The sequence below is a fragment of the Bidens hawaiensis genome, unplaced genomic scaffold (assembly GCF_021521415.1).
Source record: "Bidens hawaiensis isolate Kalapana, Puna unplaced genomic scaffold, B.hawaiensis_p1.1 tig00041155_1, whole genome shotgun sequence".
Classification (NCBI taxonomy): domain Eukaryota; kingdom Viridiplantae; phylum Streptophyta; class Magnoliopsida; order Asterales; family Asteraceae; genus Bidens; species Bidens hawaiensis.
The window spans coordinates 122,405-145,109 of NW_027497276.1; the positions used below are offsets into that span (position 1 = coordinate 122,405).

Below are 22,705 nucleotides of genomic sequence, written 5' to 3' on the forward strand. Positions count from 1 at the left end.
GTCGGTCATTCTAACTTACCATGATATTTTTGTTACACGATAGTAAATAATGAACTTGGTAAAAAAAATTTCTTTTCGCAACTTTATATTCCCAAAACAACATTCATCATTTAATATTGAGACCACATAACAAATTTTAACATTCAATTTACGTATTTTAAAAATTCCTCATAAAAAAATATATATTGTAATCTTTATATAAAAAAAAAGTTTTGTGTGGTTCCACGCTCGGATCTCAAAAAAAATCTATATATATATATATATATATATATATATATTCATATATATGTATTAACTTTTAATTTTAATTATCAAAATTTTCATGGAATATTTCAAACGTTATTTATAAATTATGATATTTTCAATTTAATAGCTACTATTAGTCAAAATCAATCTAAACGCAACCATTTGTAATTTGAATTCAAGTGTTTATAATTCTTTTCTTGACCATTATTAAATCATATGTTTAATAAAATTTTAATATATATTTCAAGTTCAGTTAACATGGATAATAAAAATAATAATAATCGAGTAATTACTCGGTGCTCTCAAGTTTAGTAAAAACACTTCATATTAGCTCATTTTCTCTTAAAACCTTTAAACTTTAAATATGAACAACGAACTAGTAAAATTCATTAAAAACAATCTCAAATATACTCAAAAGTGTAGGAAATATTTATTTAATAATATGTATAATTTAGACCACATCACACGCCTAATGTCAAAGGTGAGTACTTTCATACCCTTTTTTCTATCTTTTGTTTTGGGGTGACATTTCATACTTATCAAACTAAATGTTTCAATTACTTGAATCTTTAAACCCACAAACGTGATTGTATACTTTACTTGAATAATTGCTTGATTTGGTGTTCTATGCTTACATGCTATGTGCCTATGTGTTTATCGCTTTCAGACATGGGGAAGTCTATAAATCCGTGATCTATCTGGTATTCTCTTATAGCACGGTGTCGTTAACGTAATGCAATTAACGATATTCTATTAAATCCTAGACTACTTGGCAACCCCTTGTAGCTAGGTGGCGCTAACGTAATTCTATTAGCGATTGTCAATTTATCCAAGTTGTTGCTTTTATTTATTGTTTTTTATACAAGTTTTGTGGCTTTTTACTACTATATATTTATATGCTCAATCTTATGAATTGCTCACCAACCTTTGTGTTGACAAACTTTATTTTATGAAATGTTACAGGCTTGACTTTTGTTGACTCGAGGACTTGAAGAAAAACGTAACAAAGACCATTAGGATACTAGTAAAACAAACAATATAAATTGTTACTTGTTTGTGTGGACGAGACGTGTTGTTTATTTGATTTGTTGAAATAAAATGTGTTAAATAAATATTGTCACTTTAAATAGTGTCTTGTGTATTTGTCCAATCACGTTGCACCCCGGCATGTTCCGCCGCCTTTGGTCGGGGTGTGACATTCATCAACTCCATTTTATTTACCAAATTTAGATGGGGCAAGACAGATTTTCGTGGCGTCATTGTAGTAATTGGCATAGATGATGAAAATCTTGAACTTGATTTAGTTTTTTTTAAGTACTTTATTGTGGTATTCAGAAAACTAGTTTAAATTAGGGCTGGCAATTGGGTACCTGTTAAAAACACGATAAGACATGTTAAAGACACGATAAGACCTGTTAATCAAAAAGGTGCGGTAGGTGATTTTTTTATTTTCTTAAATAATTGAAATTAGTAGGCTAGACTCCCTCATTATCCCTTATTGGTACACAAAACTTAAAACTGTCTTATAGTCATAGCATATAAAGTAGTTAAACGAGTCGTATTTAAGTTTTATATTTATGTCATACACGTCGCCTCTTACCTGTTAAACCTGTTAAGGTACGAATTACCAGCCCTAGTTTAAATGAACGAGGCAACCAGTTATGAGATCATACTCTTCTATCTTTGAACCACAAATTGTTAGATATTTTGCAGAGCATCCAATTGGAAAGTTTCTAGGAACAACTAGTGACTTAGCTCCCATTTCAATCAATAACTATAATTAAAAAAGTCAAACTTTTTTACAAATAAAACAATTTATCATATAATGATATAATCATTTGAACACGTTAACATACTAACGCCAGTGTCCTGCTAAGTTTTAATAAATGAGATATGGTAAAACACACTTGAACAAGGCTGAAACTTAAGTTGAAATACAGTATAATTATGGTAGATTCTTATGTTGACGGCTAAGATGATGGTATCAATAACAAGCGGAACTAAAGGTGCAACTACTTCTTCTATTGTTTTTCCTTTGAGAATTGCAAAGTTGTAATCGTTTCCTCCAATCTCTCCCACAAGGATCAATGATTGTCCAATGCAATCTCTACAATCTACCAAGAATTATGATTATTTAGTATAAAAAATAAAACCCAGTAACACACATTTGAATCTAGAAAATTGTATTAGTTACTCGAATAATTTCCATAAATAGAAGGCGGTGATTGTTTAAACCATGCTAATTGAACTCCTAAAGATGCATTTGTGTTGGTATTTACAATCCCTCTTGGTTCAAGAACCGGTGAGTTCAATGTTGTTGCACCTGCAACTGCATAATTCACTCCTTGATTGAATGTCACTGTGTAATCACTCCCGTTGTCTTGAAGATATGGTGGTACCAATGGCAACCCGAGATTCTCGGCTACATAATCCAAGAAATGGTGTAAAACAAATGTTTCTAATGAACATTGATGCCAATATTAAGTGAAGATTACACAAATATGATGAAAAAAAGAAAGAAAAGAAAACACATAAACACCGTCTACCAATACACCGCTAATCAATGGAATTAGATACTAATTGGACCACTTCAATATCTTGTCAATATTGATAAATGTAGTTACCTAGGAAATCGATGATGAGGCGACCATTGGAACAACGACCGGTGCAATGAGTGGGCCGGCGGTAGCACTGAGTTTGGAACCTGCTTCGACCGGGGTACTTACCGTCTTACATCAGACATATCCGCGCGTGAGAGTATGTCAGACGCATATGTTGATTGAGATAAGAATAAACAACCTTTTTGTTTTTGAACAGTGATGCAGAGGAAGTGATGTAGCGGACCAAGATCGGTCAGTTTAAATTCTGTTGAAAGGGACTGAATAATTTGTCGAAGTAATGTATCACTTGAGGCAGTTAGGATGATTCATCCACGTAAAGTAAGAGGTATGCCATTTGATCACCTTTTTTATAAACAAATAAGGAGGTGTCGCAAATGCTACTCTTAAAACCACACTTCGAAATATTTGCTGCAAACCGATGATACCAAGCCCTCGGAGCTTGTTTTAAAATGTACAGTGAGCGATTAAGCTTGCAAACATGTTTGGATTGCGTTGACGAGACGAACCCCGATGGTTGGAACATATAAACCATTTCTTTCAAATAGCCATGGAGAAATGCATTTTTAACGTCCATTTGATGAATCGGCCAAGATCTTGACATTGCTAGACTAAGTATTGTTCGAATTGTAGTGGGTTTTACCACAGGGCTAAACGTGTCATCGCAATCGATACCCACCGTTTGACTTTTACCGTTAACAACTAGTCTAGCCTTGTACCGTTCCAAAGAGCCATTGGCTTTAAATTTATGCTTATATAGCCACATGCACCGAATAATAGGCGCATCTGAAGGTCTCGGTACTAGTTCCCATGTATTAATTTCCAATAGAGCGTTATATTCGTTAGACATGTCAATTTTCCACTTTGGATCCATCAAGGCCGAAAGATGAGATTTGGGTAGTGGAGAAAGTTGAGGAGTTGTTTTTGTGTTTAAGGAGAGAGGGACACGAGGTTTAACGATACCGGATCGAGACCAAGTTTGCATGGGGTGAGAGGAAGTGGAGTCAAGATTTGGAGCAAAAGGTGGCGAAGGGATATGCTCAGTTGGTGGTGGGTTAAATATAAGTGGTGGTATATTATGTGTGGTAGGTGGGCTAGGTGGAGAATTTGGGCCAGAGTGTGAAGGAGGATTGGGTGGTGGTTCGACAGGAGGTGTATGGGTGTTTTGTGTATTCAGTGAAGGTGAGGGAGTCAGGGAGGGGTAAGGGTTGAGGTTGTTGGTTGAGTGAAGAGTAACGGAGATGGTTCCAAAAACGAGTGTATAGGAGGAGGTATATTTTGTGGGGTGTTATATGGAAATTGAGACTCATCAAAGATGACATGTCTCGAGAAAATGGTTTTACCACTCAAAATGTCAAGACATCGGTAGCCGCGGTAGTTCGCTGGATATCCAAGAAAGACACAGGGGGGTGAGCGGGGGCCAGTTTGTGAGGTCGAGTAGAAGACGTGTTAGGATAACATAAGCAACCGAGCACGCGAAGGTGATCGTATGTGGGGGTACGTTGGTAAAGAAGAGACGTAGGGGAGTGGTTATGGTGTAATTTGGTGGGGAGAATGTTGTGAAGGTAAGAGGCTGTGTGTAAGGCCTCAACCCAAAAGGATGATGGAAGGGAAGCAAGAGTGAGTAAGGTGAACATGATTTCGTTTATGTGACGAATCATTCGTTTGGATTTCCCGTTTTGTTGGGACGTATGAGGGCATGAAAAACGAAGTTGGATACCGTTGTTGTTAGCAAACTTTTTAAAGTTGGTGTTATCGAATTCGCCTCCCATGTCACATTGAAACGATTGTATTTTCATGTGAAATTGAGTTTCAGTATGTTTATAAAAGTTGGTAAACTTGTCAAATGTTTCAGATTTAAATCTTAAAGGGTAAACCCATGTGTAAAATTATCCGTTAAAACCATATAATATTTGTAGCCGGCATGACTCAAAATAGGTGAAGTCCACAAATCACAATGTAAAATGGCAAACGGTAATAAAGTACGATTAATCGAATCAGAAAACGGTAACCGTTTATGCTTGGATAACTGACAAGCATGACAAACAAATGGAAATTGTAATTTATTACAAGAAATAAAATTATTAAAACGAAGGAACTCCATGACCGGTTGTCCCGGGTGTCCAAGACGATTGTGCCAAAATGAGGAGTCTTTATTCGAAATAAGACAAGCGATGGCGACGGAAGAATTTGTGGTGAGTGGATAGAGATCACTCGAGATATTGTGACGACTCAGGATCGTGCCATCCTTGAAATCCTTCAAAGTGAAACCAAAAGGATCAAGTTCAATAGATGTATAATTATCAATATTGAATTTTCTCACAGATATGAGATTTTTAATTATATTAGGATTAAACAAGATCGATTTTAGGTGTAATGGTTTTGTTGGTGTAGGTATGGTGGAAGTTCCTGATCTGAGGACTGGAATTTTATTGCCATTTCCTACAAATATTGACTCTATTGGTGAATACAGGGAAAAGGTGGAGAGTTTACCTTGATCATTTGTGATGTGATATGAGGCGCCCGTGTCAAAATGCCATCAATCGTTCAAATCCCTAGTGTCCATAGAAAGTACTTGGACTGCATCTGCTAGCTGAGTGGGCTGAAGTGGATCAACTTTAGCGAGATGGACTTGGGCCTGCTGATTATTAGAGGCTTGTTGGGCATAATTTGTATTATTGGGCCGATAAGAAGCTGGTCTTTGCTGCAAAGGTTGTGCCCACCCATGTGTTGATATGAAGGATAAGATGATGGTGGTGGGGGTTGGGCCGGGTAGTGCTGGGAATGGTTTTGACTTGGGGCACGCTGGTTGGTTTTGTTATTCCGGTTATTGTCACGTCGAGAACCGGTGGAACGACGAGGTTGGGTGTCGCGGTTTGGTGGCTTTGATGCAACAACGGCTGCCACAACCGGGGTCGGAGACATGGTTTCGCGAGCCGCGATTCTTCTAGCCTCATATTGGAGTTGTTCGATAGCATTGTCCCATGGGGGAAGGAAGTGGTTGAGAGTAGATCCGATAACATCGTACTCTTGAGGCAAACCGCGACCCAAATAGATGATCCGTTGGGATGTTGTTGATTGGGAAATCAACAGCCGTGAGTTGATCCGCAAGTTCACGGACTCGTTGGCAATATGCTTCATGGAAGGGCATGGCGGCAAGAGTCAAATTGGTAAGTTCGTGTTGAAGCGCTGCGGCCCGAGAACCCTAGTTGTTAAGGAACATATTCTCTACCCGCTTCCAGGCCTCGTAGGTGGTAGATTGATCAACCAAAACCTGATCGAAAAGTTTGTCCGAGAGTGTCCCGTAAATCCATTGTATGACTATAGCATCAATCTTTTTCCAAGCGAGGTACTCGGTGGATGTGACATCCAGGGCCGGCGAACCGTCGATGTGTTGGAGAACATCGAACCCCGTGGCATGGAGCTTAAAGAGTTTCACCCACGAATGGTATGAAAGTTTTTCGCCATCGAGAGTACGGATTCGTTGTTGGATATTAGTGACAATATAGGCAAGATGAAGGGAGGTTGGTTTTGGGTCTGATTTGTCGGCCATGAGGACGTGGCAGAGGGTTGTTGATTAGGAAGAATAAATAAGGAGAAGGCAATGGTATGATACCATGTAAGAATTAATATTCTTCGTTGATCTTCTCCATAATTAACACAATGTATAAATAGTACAATAGGAAGAGAGATTACAGGACATAACTAAGGTAATACAATCATTCCTAATAAATATAAACAACCTAATAATTACAAAGATATACCAATAATAGTGACAACTAATTATTGGTTAACACAAACAAGCTGTCTGCTTTCTTCTTTCCTCGTACCGACAATGAACACGACCAGATAATCTACTTTTTTTCTTTGAGCAACAATGTTAAGCTTCTTGATCGCCCGAATAATCTTTCACGGATTATTGAGCGCGTCTTTTACCGTGTTGCTTCTCTTTTTATTTCTTTAATTTAGACTTGATCACGTACAAAACACGCACAATTTGACCTGAATCACACAGGTTATAGATATCACCCATGGTTGTCTCACACAACCCAAACGATTTGAACCTTCACGACCCTACTAGAACAAACCCGTCTCAGGCTTGGTTTGCGTTCTTGAACCCGTCACAAATTCATCTTCTTCGGTGGTGATTCAATAGTCCTTCTTCAATCGTATTATCTGATACCAATGTTGGAAGTATTGGATCAGTAACACGAAATTTTGTGAGAACTCTTCACGACTCTTTCAATGTTATTAAGAACTAAAACCACACATTACAATTAACTATAGACCCTCTATTTATACAAATAAAAACTTGATGAAAAAGTAACCCAAATCTAATCAAACTCAAATAAACTAATTAAAATAAACCAAACTTTTAACTTAACTCATTCAACTTTATTTTAAGCTTGATTCAGGCTTAACTTATTGGAGATACTAGAAGATTCCGACATATTTTATATATATCTTTTAATTATGTTTTATTAATTCTTATTTCTTATTATTTTAGGATGATATTGTTACATCCATTATTATAAATACTATGCATTTGATCAAGAGTTTTAATAAGAAAATATCTTTTTCTCCTCTGAATAACAATTCTATAATGGCATCAGAGCAGAGACACTTCAAACTCTAAAACCTAGCCGTCGTATTTATTCTTAGCCATGACTGATGCTGGAACGTCAAAACAGATGTGATCTGAAAGAAAGATTCTTAAAACAAAGTGCACCGAGAGCCTATGAATTAAAGCAAACCCTTACTACTATGCGACAAGATAGGGCATCAGTTTCAACATACTGCACAAAACTGAAGGTATTGTGGGACGAGTTGCAATATGTACTTCCAACTCTTGTAAGAAGATGGTGGAGTTAAAGGAGAAAGAGAGACTTTATGAACTTCTGCTAGGATTGGATGGGGAGTTCGGTGCCATTCGAACTCAGATATTGGCTATGAGTCCTACAACAACCCTAAGGGCCGCATATCAACTCGTATCCGAAGATGAGCAACAACGGTCCATCATGGTAAATAGAAGGCAGAATAGTGATGCAAATGCCTTTCAAGTTTCCGCTGCAAACAAAAGGATTAATAATTCAAAACCTATGAAGAATGCTCAAAAGGAAAGGAAGGGAAATACAAGTGTTGATACCGAAGGAAGTCCATTGCCGGGCTTAACAAGTGATCAATACAATCAATTTGTGACTTTCTTTTCGAGTGTGTCGAAAGACAAACCTGGACCAACCGCAAACATGGCCCACTCCGACTGCTAACTTAACCGGTAATATGATCCTAAAAATGATTGGATAGTTGACTCTGGTGCCACAGATCAAATTACCCATGACGCTTCTATCCTTGACAACATGGTCAGAACTTATCACGCGCTTTCAGTGACTATACCTAGTGGAGAACGTGTGAATGTTGAAGAAAAAGGGGATCATACTTTTTCAAACGGGATGAAAATTAAGAACGTTCTTCATGTTCCCGATTTTAATTGCAATTTGATATCTGTTAGTAAAATCTGCAATGATATTCAATGTGCAGTAACATTCTTTCCCGATTTCTTTGTTATGCATGGCTTACGTTCGAGAACATTGATTGGATCAGGTAACTACAACAATGGTCTTTATTGAATGGGGATGATGGATGGGAAGAGAAGAGAAATGATGACAACTATGGATACTTGGCATAAACGTTTAGGTCATGCTTCGGACTCTAAACTTTGTCATGTTGATTTTTTGAAGAGTTATTTGATAGATAAAGCTAGTTTTTGTGATTCTTGTATGAAAGCCAAACACACCAGACTACCTTTTTATACTAGCGAAGTAAAAACACTTGCTTGTTTTGAACTAAAACATTGTGACATTTGGGGTCCGTATCGCACCTTATCGCTTTCGCGTGCTAGTTATTTCCTTACTATTGTGGATGATTATAGTAGGGCTGTTTGGGTCTTCTTGCTTAGACACAAAAGTGAAGCTAGTATTTGTCTAGTTAACTTTCAAAAAATGGTAAAGACTCAATTCGATAAGCCCGTAAGAAGGATTTGGTGTGACAATAGTGGCGAATTCGTTTCTCACCAAATGCTTGATTTCTACTCAAGTGAGGGAATAATGCTAGAAACCACTTGTCCACATACCCCCACCCCCACCCCAATAAAACTGAGTAGTGGAGAGAAAACATAGACATCTCCTTGAAATAGCGCGTGCCTTGAGATTTGAGGCAAAATTGCCCACACAATTTTTTGGTTAATGTGTGTTAACTGTCACCTACATAATCAATCAACTGCCCTCAGTGGTAATAAATAACAAAACTCCTTATGAATTATTGTATAACCAAAAGCCCGATTATGAACACATGAAGGTTTTCGGATGTCTAGCTTATTATAGAAGCACCGAGATCAAGGGAGACAAATTTGAGGAGAGGGGTAGACCCGGAATATTCCTAGGTTACCCAGGAGGAACAAAAGGATATAAAATATTGAAATAGCACGTGCCTTGAGATTTGAGGCAAAATTGCCCATACAATTTTGGGGTGAATGTGTGTTAACTGTCACCTACATAATCAATCGACTGCCCTCAGCGGTAATAAATAACAAAACTCCTTATGAATTATTGTATAACCAAAAGCCCGATTATGAACACATAAAGGTTTTCGGATGTTTAGCTTATTATAGAAGCACCGAGATCAAGGGAGACAAGTTTGAGGAGAGGGGTAGACCCGGAATATTCCTAGGTTACCCAGGAGGAACAAAAGGATATAAAATATTGAAATAGCGTGTGCCTTGAGATTTGAGGCAAAATTGCCCACACAATTTTGGGGTGAATTTGTGTTAACTGTCACCTACATAATCAATCGACTGCCCTCAATGGTAATAAATAACAAAACTCCCTATGAATTATTGTATAACCAAGAGCCCGATTATGAACACATGAAGGTTTTCGGATGTCTAGCTTATTATAGAAGCACCGAGATCAAGGGAGACAAGTTTGAGGAGAGGGGTAGACCTGGAATATTCCTAGGTTACCCAGGAGGAACAAAAGGATATAAAATATATGATACTAAGAACAAGCACAAGTTAAATTCGTTGAGAATATTTTCTTTTACACTAGTGTTAATGATAAAAATGATAGAGGGTGAAGTTTTTTATCTCAAAGAAATTTTACAAGTTGTGAATGATGATGATGACGACGACGACGATGATGATGATATATCGGGTACCACCCGATACACAGTTGAAGAACCTGTTGTGGAAGTGGAAGTCGATCCTAATGTGGATTTCAGCCCAAATACCTCCATAGTCAATTCAGACCCAGTTCATGAGAAGAGCCCAACTTGTGAAGATGAGTATTTGGGCCAACCTTGTTCAAACGTACAACCCCAAACTAATGAAAATAATACAAATGACCATCAAATTGGGTCTGATGGTTCTAGTGACTTTGCTACTTATGATAAATTTGAAAATCATGAACGCGAAGAACCTGTTCGACAGAAAATAAATAAAAGTCAGCCGAAACATCTCACCGACTACGAGGTAAATCTTCCCCATCCATAGACCATGCACTTCCCGACAACAATCGTACATTCTCAACGGTACACCCTAAAACAAAGTTCGTTACTTGTGGAAAATTTTCTGATGAACATAAAGTCTTTTTAACAGCTATCGACTCTGAAATTGAGCCGAAGCATTTTTTTCAAGCTGTTAAAGATGATAGGTGGATCGAAGCCATGAAGAAAGAAATTCAAGCGCTTGAGAAAATAGGAACTTGGAGCCTTGAAGAATTGCCAAAAGGCAAACGTGCTACAGATTCAAAATGGGTCTATTAAAATCAAACATAAACCTAATGGCGAAGTTAAAAGGTTCAAAGCACGATTGGTAGCAAGAGGTTTTTCACAAATGGAAGGGGTCGATTATCATGAAACTTTTGCACCTGTTGCAAAACTGGTCACTGTACCCTTCTCGCCATTGTTGTTAAACGAAATTGGGATATTCACTAATTAGACGTCATTAATGCCTTCTTACATGGGGATATTGACGAAGAAGTTTACATGAAGGTGCCACAAGGGTTCTCCAAACAAGACGATACACGAGTTTGTAAATTAAAGAAATCTTTATATGGATTGAAACAAGCTTCCAGAAATTGGTATAACAATTTACTGAGGCTCTCTTGAACATTGGTTTTAAACAAGCAAAGGCTAATCATTCATTATTTATTTTCAAAGATGGTGGTACTTATGTTACTGCCTTGATATATGTGGATGATGTGATTTTTGCAAGGAATGATATGAACAAAATTCAACAAACCAAATGTTTATCTTGATGTGCTAAAGTATTTTTTGGGAATTGAGGTTGCCCGAACAAAAGAAGGTCTTGTTTTAAGTCAACGAAAGTATACGCTAGATATTCTTGAAGATTGTGGTATTGTTTTTTTCTATTAATGTTCTTAGTCAATTTGTTTCTAATCCTAGAGAGACTCATCTTGAGGCCGCAAATAGAGTTCTTCGTTATCTAAAAAGTACACCAGGACAAGGAATACTTCTTCCAAGAGAGGATGGAAACAAACTTGTCACTTATTGTGATTCTAATTGGTTGGGATGTCCTTTCTCTAGAAGGTCACGCACTGGTTATTTATTACTAATGGGAGGTGCACCGATTTCTTGGAAGTCGAAGAAACATTCGGTTGTGTCACGATACAAGAGCCATGGCTTCTACACTTAGCGGAATTTTATGGATGCGATGGTTATTACGAGAAAGTGGTGTTAATCAAGATGGAGCGACACCTTTGTTTTGTGATAATCAAGCTACTCGTCATATTGCAAACAACCTTGTTTTTCATGAGCGTACGAAACACGTTGAGATGGATTGCTATTTCGTACGTGAGCGTGTTGAGTCAAAAGAAATTCAGCCACTTAATATTGATTCTAAGTCTCAAATTACGGACTTGTTAATGAAAGCTTTGGGGGGGGGGCAACAACTACGATTGTTACTTGGAAAGTTGGGTGTTCGAGATCTGCACATTCCAACTTGAGGGGGTGTATTGGAGATATTAGAAGACTCCGATATATTTTATATATATATATTTATATATATATATATATATATATATATATATATATATATATATATATATATATATATATCTTCTAATTATGTTTTATATATTCTTGATGCTTATTTCTTATTATTTTAGGATGATATTGTTACATCCATTATTATAAATACTATGTATTTGATCAAAAGTTTTAATAAGAAAAATATATTTTTCTCCTCTAAATACCAATCTGTTATAACTTCCAATAGTTTCAACTCAGCTCATTTTATGCGACTCATTTTAAAAGTGACTTATTTTGTGCGGGAAAACCCCCCAAAATAGTCATTTTGACCCAATCTTTTCCAACCTTAGCCATACTTTTGAAATACCCATAATAGCCATAGTGTTCCGTCGGTCGGGTCTAACGGAAGCACAACCCACTGCGATGGATTAGCTGAGCCTATAACAATTCGCCACGTATACAAATGATTCTTCGGATCCAATGGAAGAGTGCAACATCCGATGAAACAATGAAGGGTCCGAAGGAAGATTAAATCGCCGTCTCCAACAGTGCAGATCATGCTTCCGACGGTTTAACCCTTCCATCAAATTTTTTTGAATTGAACACAAAGGTTCGTCACTTTCTTGGGCGGATTTCTCAACAACAACTGTGATTTGTAGAAGACAAATACTATGGTTTTGTTCGCCTTGAAAAACTAAACGGTTTACACTATGGATTTGCTTGATTATGTGGAGAAACAAGAAAGATGAAGATGGAGATTGGTTATGGAGGTTTACGGTTCGAGATGTAGAAGATGAAGTTTCATTTTGAACGATGAAAAACCTTCGTGTCGTCGAAAGACCAAACATCATTACACGTGATGATATTTTAGAGGCTTGTCTAATCCGTCGGAGGGTATTGTGCTTCCATCGAATGACGGTATGTTAAAATTATGGTTAAAATTGAGAAGAGGTTGATCAAAATGGCTCTTTTAAAAATTTTCCTTATAATATCATATGTCTATAAAATGACTATCTTACAAGGAATGATTCATGATTTGCTTTCTTTATCCACATGAAAATGCACATATAAATATATAATAATTCCTAGACAACTCATAAGAAACCCATAAAATTTAAATAAGCAATTCTGCACATATAATATTTAGGAATTATGTAGTTGGTATTAGAAAAAATAAATTATCATGTACCTATCAAAAAAATGTCACGCATCATATAATAGTTTTGTGTTGTTATATCATTTTATCATTAACAATACCACGTTATAAGTCAAATCGAATTAATAATTATACTTCAAATTTAAGTTTTCATATTTGGTTGGTGTTCAAGAGCAGACCCACTATTCGTGTGAAAAAAAAAGTTAGTACTATATGTATCCATTAAAATTCATTTAAACCGTCATGAAATTCCATCACTGACATGAAATTTTGAGCCTGGCCACCCCCACGTTTGTTTCACCACTTATGAGATGAAACGTAGAAGATGATAGTTTTTAATAAATAGTGTACAATGCACGCAGAAGGATACAAAAGTGACTCTTCATTTTTAGTAAAATGAAGAAAAAAAAATTTGTTACAAAACTAATAGCACATGTTTTATACAAATTACTTACAGAGAACCTGACAATCCAACTTCTGAAGGTGATGTAGAACATAATGAATTAAATTGAGGTGTAGAAAATAAGTTCTGGGAAATTATTTGGTACGCAGCTTCAGTAAAATGTATTCCATCCCAACTAACATATTTATCAGGGTCCTCGCACACGGTTGCAGACGCCTCTCCACAATCCACTGATAAGTCCACATTATACCGTCCTTCACCCCCACAACACGCCTTCAAAGCTCCATTCGTGAACCCTTAAAATTTAACCAAGCATTAATTGGTAACGTAGTTACAAAATTATGAAACTGGTTATTATTTATAAATTTATTTACCATATTTATATGGGAAATGATAGATCTCCATGGAAGCATTGTAATAATCAGCGTATATGATGTTAACATCAGGATGAAGATCTTGAACTTGATTTAGTTTTATTTGCAATAGTTTGTTGTGGTATTCAGCAAACTGGTTAAAACGAATGAGGCAGCCGGTTTTGGGATCATACTCTTAGTCCTCTGAACCGCAAGCTGTTAAATATATTGCAAAGCATCCAATTGGAAAGTTTCCGGGAACAACTAGCGATTTAGCCCCCATTTCAATCAAAACCTGTAATTAAAAGTTAAAACCTATTAACACAAATAACTTAACTTATCATATAATGATATAACATTGTTCCTTACAGTGACTGTAGAGATGATGGTATCAATGACAAGAGGAACCAACGATTCAACCTCTTCGATTGATTTACTCTCAGGAAATGCATAGTTGTAATCGTTTCCGCCAATTTCTCCCACGAGGATCAAAGATCGTGCAATGAAATCTCTGCAATCTATTATATAATTATACGATCAATTAGTATATATGAAAACTCACTAGAGTGAGTTTGAATTAATAAATTTATGTTTAGTTACTTGAATGGTTGCCACAAATAGAAGGAAGTGATTGTTTAAACCATGCTAATTGAACTCCTAAAGATGCATTCGTCATGGTATTTACAATCCCCTTTGGTTCAAGAACCGATGGGTCCAATGCTGTTGCACCTATAACTGCATAATTCACTCCGTGTTTGAATGTCACCGTGTTGTTATTCTGACTGTCTTGCAAAAATGGTGGTACCAAGGGCAACCCTAGACGCTCAGCTGCGTAGACACATTGAGACTAATTGAAACTGTGTACAATAAATGTGAATTGTGATTATCAAAGGTGCCAAGATTCATTGATGATTGTGAAAATTATGATGATCGAACAGTGTAAATCACTAAATTGTAAAGAAGAGCAAAATTCAAAATTAAACACAATTTAGGGATGCAAGTGCGAGCCACTCATGCTCTACTCGAGATCAGATCAATATAATGATCAAAACTAGCCAAGCCTTATCGAGCCCGAACCTCATATGAAGTGTGTTTTAGTTATTGAACCTTAGCTTGAGCCTTGTATGCGATATCGTTTAGGGTCATCAATCCTTGACTAGGATGTCTTTAAAAGTTTTAACTCTATTGGAATTCTATATATTATTTATTAAGTTCACACTACACAACCGAACTCAACTCGAGCTTTGGCTCGCTTAAGGTCTTGAACACGAGCCAGTGACGGATATAGAATATAATTTCAAGGTTAGCGCAACAAAAAAAAAATTATTCTTTCTTTTACCCGTTTCACGTGTACCAGCGCCGGTTACGCATTACACGACGTATCGCAGTTACGCTTGTTGGAATTATATAATCAAGAAATTAGAAATTATTTAGGTTTAATATAAAAGTAAAATTGTATTAATAAAAAAAAGGATTTTATTTATTTATTTATTTATTTTATGACAGTTACGTCTTTTAGGTTAGGATAGTTAAAATGGTATTTAACCGTTATCTTGTAAGGGTATAAATACCCACCATGTGTGATAATAATATTTTAGTGTGTTTTGTCTCTTTCTCTCATGTGCATGCTCATCAAATTCATTATATTAATCATCATAATCGATTAAACAATCCGGGCTGTTTCACGTGTACCGACACCGTACACCTGGTTAAGCGTTTCACACGTCCCGGACACAATTTCGTGTTACTCATGTACAGGCGTTGGGTTACCTGGTTACTAGTTTCGCACATACCAAGGTCGGATAGGCGTTTTGTTCGTACATGCGTCTGGTTACGTGTTTCGTGCCTCCCGAGCTTGGTTTTGCGTTACATGCGTAGTGGTTCCAGGTTACAAGTTTGGCACGTACCACCCGCTTATATATATTTTCTCAAAATATATATAATATATATAGTATTAAATATGTACATAATAATTGATAAATAGAAAATGAGATGAGCTCGAGCTTTAAAAAACCGGTTTGCACCCGTAAGTTGATCAATGATCTTGACTGCTAAATACATAGAGATAGAAAAGTTACCTAGGAAATCGATGATGAGGCGGCCGTTGGAGCCACGGCCGGTGGATTGATCGATAAAGTCTTGGCCGTAAGGAGGTAAAAGGATTGGAATCACTCGGTCGGATATGGAGGCTAGGTGTTTTAAGCTACCGGTGTCGGCAAGCGAGTCTCCGAAGCTGATGATGGACGTATAACATCCATTAGCATACAAAGAACTGCTCCACAATAAGATCAGACTCATCAAAAAAACCACCATAAGTTTTGGACATTGAATAAAAAGAAGTCATTGGAAACGAGGTATTAAAAAATGCTATGTGTGTTTGTTGATGATGAGTGGTGTGTTGTGTTATACACTTATACTGTCCTACCTACTTATTTTTAGGTTGGTGGATGATTAGCCAAATGGACATCATTAAAATAGAGTGATAGACATGTGACACTTTTAGCAAATCAGATGTAGAATTTATATACTTTAATTAGAAATAATAAAGAAACGATGCGGGGTTGGCTAAGAAGGTTGGAATTTAGATGGCAAGGAAAGTTTCTAAAAGTAGAATAAGGTTTATGTAAACAAAATAATTAAATCAATCAAATCAGTACGATTGAAAAACGGTTTCTTAATAGTCAAGAAGGGAGAGGGTGAAATTTTCGTTAGGACCTTATAGCCGATGCAACTGGCTAACCGTATGTGCATCAACCATAGAGCTACTGTAATCGTTTCCTCCAACCTCTCCCATGAGGATCCGAGATTGTCCAATGAAATCTCTACAGTCTACCACGAACCGTGAATTATGATTAGTTGGTATAACATAGAACCCACTAATACACGTTTAAATTTAGACTATTGTATTAGTTACTCAGAATAGTTTCCACAAATAGAAGGCAATGGCCATTTAAACCATGTTAATTAACTACTAATGATGTGTTAGTGTCGGTATTTACAATCCTTCTCGGTTCAAGAACTAATGAATCCAATGCTATATCATCCACGACTACATAATTCACTTCTAGTTTGAATGTCAGTCACTCTCGTTGTCTTGAATAAATGGTGGTATCAACGGCAACCCCAAGACTCTCGGCTGCATAATCCAAGAAATGATGTAAAACAAATGTAGTTTCCAATGATCATTGATGCCAATAAACAAACTTGAAAAGAAAAAGAAGAAAGAAAGAAAGAAAAACACATGAACACCACCGTCTACCAATACACTCCTAACCAATGGAATCAGATATTGATGGGACCACATCAATATCTTGTCAATATACATAAACATAGTTACCTGGAAATCGATTATGAGGCGGCCATTGGAACAACAACTGGTGAAATGATTGTCAAAGTCTTGGCCCTATGGGGTGAACAATGACAGCCCAACCATATAAGAGTTCTAAAGCGAAGTAAAAGTTAGAGGCCTTTTGCATTTTATTCGATTAACTTTTGAAATTATTCAATTTATATGATCCACTAACAAAATTTGATCCGCTAACTATAAAACACAATCCAAACATATCTTTTATTACCCATCTACAACATATAAGTAATTTAAGTGCTTTAAAAAATCCAACTTTAAGTTATGTTCGATAACTGTGATACAAATATGTGTTAGTACACACTTCTGTAAATAACAAAAAATTTATTCCTTTATTATACAGAGAATACAAACAGGCTGCTTGGATTCGAGAGTGGGCGTTCATGATTGCAGCACCAACCTCTTACGATTACACTACAGCGAATGAATGTTGTGGGACTTAAAATATAGAGTAAACTTCGGGTTTCGTCTCTGTTGTTTGTTAAAATCTGCGGTCTTAGTCCAATAGTTTTAATCTGCTATTTTCGTCCATGTGGCATCATTTCACTTGCAATTAAACCTGACCCCACCAACCCCGTTATGTCTTATCGTTAAACCCATCAGCATGCCCCTCACATGAAGGGCAATTTTGTCCTTTTTCCCCAAATACACCTCAACCCCTCACCCTGAGAATTAGGTTTTGGGTTTATTTGGGGAGAAGACACGCTAATGGGTTTAACGACCAGACTTAACGAGGTTAGTGGGGTCGGGTTTAATTGCAAGGGAAATGAAACCACAAGGACGGAATTTAAAACTATTTGACTAAAACCGAAGATTCTGGCAACCCACAGGGACGAAAACCGCAGTTTACTTTAAAATATAATATACTAGATTTTATACACCGTATTACGGTGATTGTTTTTTATTGTATTCGTTTATAATATTTATACATTTTTTTGGATTTTAATTTTATTTATTGTAAGAAAGTTAATAATATACTTAAGGTTTGATGATGAAAGAGTTCACAAATAAATATAATGTTATAACTCGGTTTAAAAGATATTTGGGTTTAGTCCGTAAGCCCCATAACCCATTTGTTTTTTTTACTATAAAGTTGTTTATTAATTATAAATAATATTTTTTTGGCAATGGGTCGTGTCCGAGAGACCGAACCCTTTGAAACCGTTTAAATCATTTAAGCTTCTAAATCTTTTTAGAACTTATGCTTCGATTAAGTCATATATATCCCTTACAAAAACATATTAAATAATAACCGTTACGAATGTTATATTGCTATTTTATATGATCTTCATATCAAATATTTGGTAAGATTAGTTTTTATTTTAATTAGATGTTATAACACGTTTAAGGGTTTTCTGGGTTTGGTGAGATCTATACCTGTGAATTCGGGTGAAATGCATGAGAAGCCTACATTTACAAAGAAAACGATCTGGTGGCTTGAGAGAATGTAGGAAGCAACCATAGAGCTTTTAAATGTTTCGTTTATATATATTTAAGATAAGATGTTATAATTATAATAATTTACTTTTTTTTAAACGAAACCTTAAAAGTTTGGAGGCTTAAAGCTGTAGCTTTACTTGCTTATCTTGTTTTGGGCCGGCCCTTGATGTGAAATGAATAATACTTCTACGTTGGATATGGAAGCCAGCTGTTTTGCGGTTACCCGTGTTAGCAAGGGAGTCGCCAAAGCTGATTATAGACGTGTAACATCCATTATCATACAGAGAAGTACTCCATAACAACATCAAAATCAAACCTGCCAAAGTTATGGAGATTGAAGAAGAAGAAGCCATTGGTAAAGAGATCAAAAACTGATCTTTTTTTCAGGCATGAGATACTTTTTCTAAAGTTGCACCAACAATTGTCCATTTTTTAATTATGTCTTAACTTTTTTAACTCATCCAAATTAACATATTATATTAAAATTTTAATTAATTAATATCTTTTTGGATCTCACGTTGAAAACGTATCAATTTAAATAAATTAAAAGAGTAGAAAAACTCATTAACCAAACCATGGTCGAAAGCATAATAAAGTTAACAATGATCAAGGGCATAATGACAACCATAACATAACTGGATCGTAATGCGAAAATAGGTCAATTAAATATTTATTTCATCGGTTATAAAGATAGTCACAAATCCGAATATATAAGGAGGTTCATTAAGTGACGGATCAAGATATATTTTATATGGATTCATCTATTTTTAATGGTCAGATTTTTCACAACCAAACGTTAAAAATGCACATATAATAATTGCTAAACAGCTCATAAGAAACCATTAAAATTATAGGGGATAAATTCATATATAATTTTAATAACTATGTTGTTAGTACTAGAAAAACAATTAGGTAATGTTCAAAAAAAAAAAAAACAATTATGCACCTATCAAAAAATTGTCACGCGTCATATAATAATTTCTTGTGGTTAGAATCCCCGTAGTGGGGCGCTTTAGAGGTGAAAGAAGCCCCATAACGTCGGGAACACCCGGGGCGCTATGGGGGGGGGGGTGGGGGGCTTGGGCATTTTGTGGAAAGCGTTGAAATGGGATTGACTTTGGTTAAAAAAGTTCTAGACAATAAAGAGAGTGGTGGAAGGCGTTTTCCCCCTCCACCACTACTCATGGTCTTATACAATTATCACTAACATATACTACATTATGAGTCAAAATTGAATTAATAATAATATTATCGCTCCACCACTACACATGGTCTTATACATTTGTCATTAACAATATTACGTTATGAGTCAAAAATCAAACTAATAAAAATAACTTCATGATTAAGTTTTCATATTCGGTTGGTGTTCAAGGGCGGACCCATTATTCGTGTCCAAAAAAAATTTAGTACTATATATCCGTTAAAACCCAGACCGACCGTCATGAAATTTCTACACTTGCCTCTTGTAATATTAGAAATGGAGAAGGAAAGAAGTTGAAATAAACGAACACAAGTGAAAAAGGTTAACCGGGATTTTGTTGGTCTATATTGGTAGTTGCAGCCTTAGAGCATTCCCAACTTATTCCTTATATTATTGTGAGAAGAGTTTGTAAATTATAGGGTGAGGTTTTGAATGGTTGTGAGTATAAATTATATAGTAGAGAGAGAAAATATAGTGATTTTTTGTAAATTTGGGAAAACTTTGTTTGTCTCTATTTATTTTTTAATATTTGTTGAATTGGTTGTGAGTAAAGGAGAGAGAATATTATAATGATAAATGTATAAAGTAATATTATTTAATTAAACAGAAAGAGAAATGTAGTGTTTTGTAGTGTAATGATAAAGATGAGGACAGAGATCCGGACGAGAATGCTCTTTCAGGCGTAATGTGAGGTGTAGCTAATTGTTTTCACTCTACTGTGCACACATATGATACAAAAGTGAATTTCTTTTCAAGTAAATTGAAGATATAAATTACATTTGTTACAAAATTATAATAGCACGTATTTTATACAAATTACCTACAGAGAAACTGACAATCCAACTTCTGAAGTTGATGTAGAACACAATGAATTAAATTTAGATGTAGGAAATAAGTTCTTGAAAATTATTCGGTATGCTGCTTCGGTTAGATGTATTCCATCCCAACTAACATATGTGTCCGGTTCATTACACACGGTTGCAGATGCGTCTCCACATTCCACTGTTAATTTGACATTATACCGGCCTCCACCGCCACAACACGCCTTTAAACCACCATTCGTGAACCCTGAAAAAATTACCAAACATGAGTCAATCAATAATGTGATATGAAACTGATTTATTAATTCATCAACTCGAGTTTGTTTACCAAATTTAGATGGGGAAAGGTAGATTTTCATGGCGGCATTATAGTAATCGGCATATATTATGTTAACATCAGGATGAAGATATTGAACTTGATTTAGCTTAGTTTGCAGCAGTTCGTTATGATATTCAGCAAACCGGTTTAACTGAACGAGACAACCAGTTATAGGATCATACTCTTCAGTCTCTGAACCAAAAATTGTTAGATATCTGGCAGAGCATCCAATTGGAAAGTTTCCAGGAACAACTAGTGATTTAGCCCCCATTTCAATCAAATCCTACAATTATAAGTTAAACTTTGAAACAAAAAAAAATGATCGGATAATGGTATAACCATTTGAACACGCTAAAATGCTCGTTGGCCCCACAAATACTATGTTAACCAATGAGATATGTTAAAACACAGCTTGAACAACGCATAAAATTAAGTTGAAAATTATTTTATCTAGTATGATTTACGTAGGTTCTTACATTAACAGCTGAGATGACTGTATCAATAACAAGAGGAACTAAAGGTTCAATTTCTTCTATTGTTTTTCCTTTGAGAATTGGATAGTTGTAATCATTTCCTCCAATCTCTCCCACAAGAATCAAAGATCGTCCAATGAAATCTCTACAATCTGCCAAAAATTATTATCAGTTCGTGTATAAAGGAGAACCTATCATTTGTGTTTGAATCAAGAAAATTGTATTAGTTACTTGAATAGTTTCCACAAATAGAGGGTAGTGATTGCTTAAACCATGCTAATTGAACTACTAAAGATGCATTTGTCACGGTATTTATAATCCCTCTTGGTTCAAGCACTGATGAATCCAATGCTGTTGCACCCCCGACTGCATAATTAACTCCTTGTTTAAATGTCACCGTGTTGTCATTCCCATCGTATTGCACGAATGGCGGTATTAATGGTAACCCGAGACTTTGAGCTGCATAAACAGAAAATTATGTAAAATAAAATTTGTGATATATAATTAAAGGTGGCAATATTCTTTTTTTATTATAACGAGACCAAAGTACATGTTTGACAAAAAAAAACCCAGCCGTCTACCGATACCCAGCTAACCAATAGAATCATATGCTAATAAGATCATCTAACTTATGGTACGAGACAATACCTAGCTAACCAATAAAATCATATAAACGTATTTACCGAGGAAATCAATGATGAGACGGCCATTGGAACAACGACCGGTGGAATGATTGTAGAAGTCTTGGCCGTAAGGGAGTACAAATAATACAAATTCTCGGTTGGATATGGAGGCGAGGTATTTAAGGTTACCAGTGTCAGCAATGGAGTCGCCGAAGCTGATTATGGATGTATAGCATCCATGAGCATACACAGAACTACTCCATAACATCAACATCAAGAAAAAACCTGCAAATGTTACAGAGATTGAAGAAGAAGAGGCCATATATTGGGAAAGAGATCAAAATCAGATGTTTTGTTAATAACTAATTACGATGGTCAACCATTGGATGTTAAGAGAGTGAGACACACTTCCATCTAAAGTTACACCAACTATTTGTTATTTAATTATTTCTTTATTTCTTTTAACTTATCTTAAATATATTATATTAAAATTAATATAATTAATATATCTTTGGATCGCAACTTGAAAACTTAATTATTAATTCACATAAGTTCTATTAGAAAAACTCATTAACCAAACATTGGTCGAAAATAGAAGAAAGTTAATTAAAATGATGAAGGGTGTACAAGATAATGACTTCTA

At 35.8% G+C, this 22,705-nt stretch overlaps 3 protein-coding genes and 1 pseudogene across 4 annotated transcripts; 1 reads left to right on the forward strand and 3 right to left on the reverse strand.

The window, feature by feature from the left end:
• Positions 1-1,879: 1,879 nt before the first annotated feature.
• Positions 1,880-3,738, reverse strand: LOC143592686 (GDSL esterase/lipase At1g28570-like). The gene is made up of 4 exons (XM_077072551.1): positions 3,558-3,738; positions 2,441-2,668; positions 2,185-2,360; positions 1,880-2,020 (listed from the first exon to the last, which is right to left on the reverse strand). Exons 1-4 carry the CDS (start codon positions 3,736-3,738, stop codon positions 1,880-1,882), a joined length of 726 nt encoding a protein of 241 aa, XP_076928666.1.
• A 4,483-nt stretch (positions 3,739-8,221) lies between these two features.
• On the forward strand, positions 8,222-10,682 carry LOC143592687 (uncharacterized). The gene is made up of 3 exons (XM_077072552.1): positions 8,222-8,465; positions 9,989-10,360; positions 10,516-10,682. The coding sequence occupies exons 1-3, from the start codon at positions 8,222-8,224 to the stop codon at positions 10,680-10,682; spliced, it is 783 nt and encodes a 260-aa protein (XP_076928667.1).
• A 2,834-nt stretch (positions 10,683-13,516) lies between these two features.
• On the reverse strand, positions 13,517-16,134 carry LOC143592688 (GDSL esterase/lipase At1g28580-like; annotated as a pseudogene). Its single transcript, XR_013145961.1, has 5 exons — positions 15,900-16,134; positions 14,422-14,649; positions 14,191-14,339; positions 13,843-14,116; positions 13,517-13,764 (listed from the first exon to the last, which is right to left on the reverse strand). The product of XR_013145961.1 is annotated as a GDSL esterase/lipase At1g28580-like (transcript).
• Positions 16,135-20,631: 4,497 nt separating this feature from the next.
• On the reverse strand, positions 20,632-22,384 carry LOC143592689 (GDSL esterase/lipase At1g28570-like). The gene is made up of 5 exons (XM_077072554.1): positions 22,123-22,384; positions 21,671-21,898; positions 21,443-21,591; positions 20,976-21,249; positions 20,632-20,894 (listed from the first exon to the last, which is right to left on the reverse strand). Exons 1-5 carry the CDS (start codon positions 22,382-22,384, stop codon positions 20,647-20,649), a joined length of 1,161 nt encoding a protein of 386 aa, XP_076928669.1. The 3' UTR covers positions 20,632-20,646.
• Between the last annotated feature and the right edge of the window lie 321 nt (positions 22,385-22,705).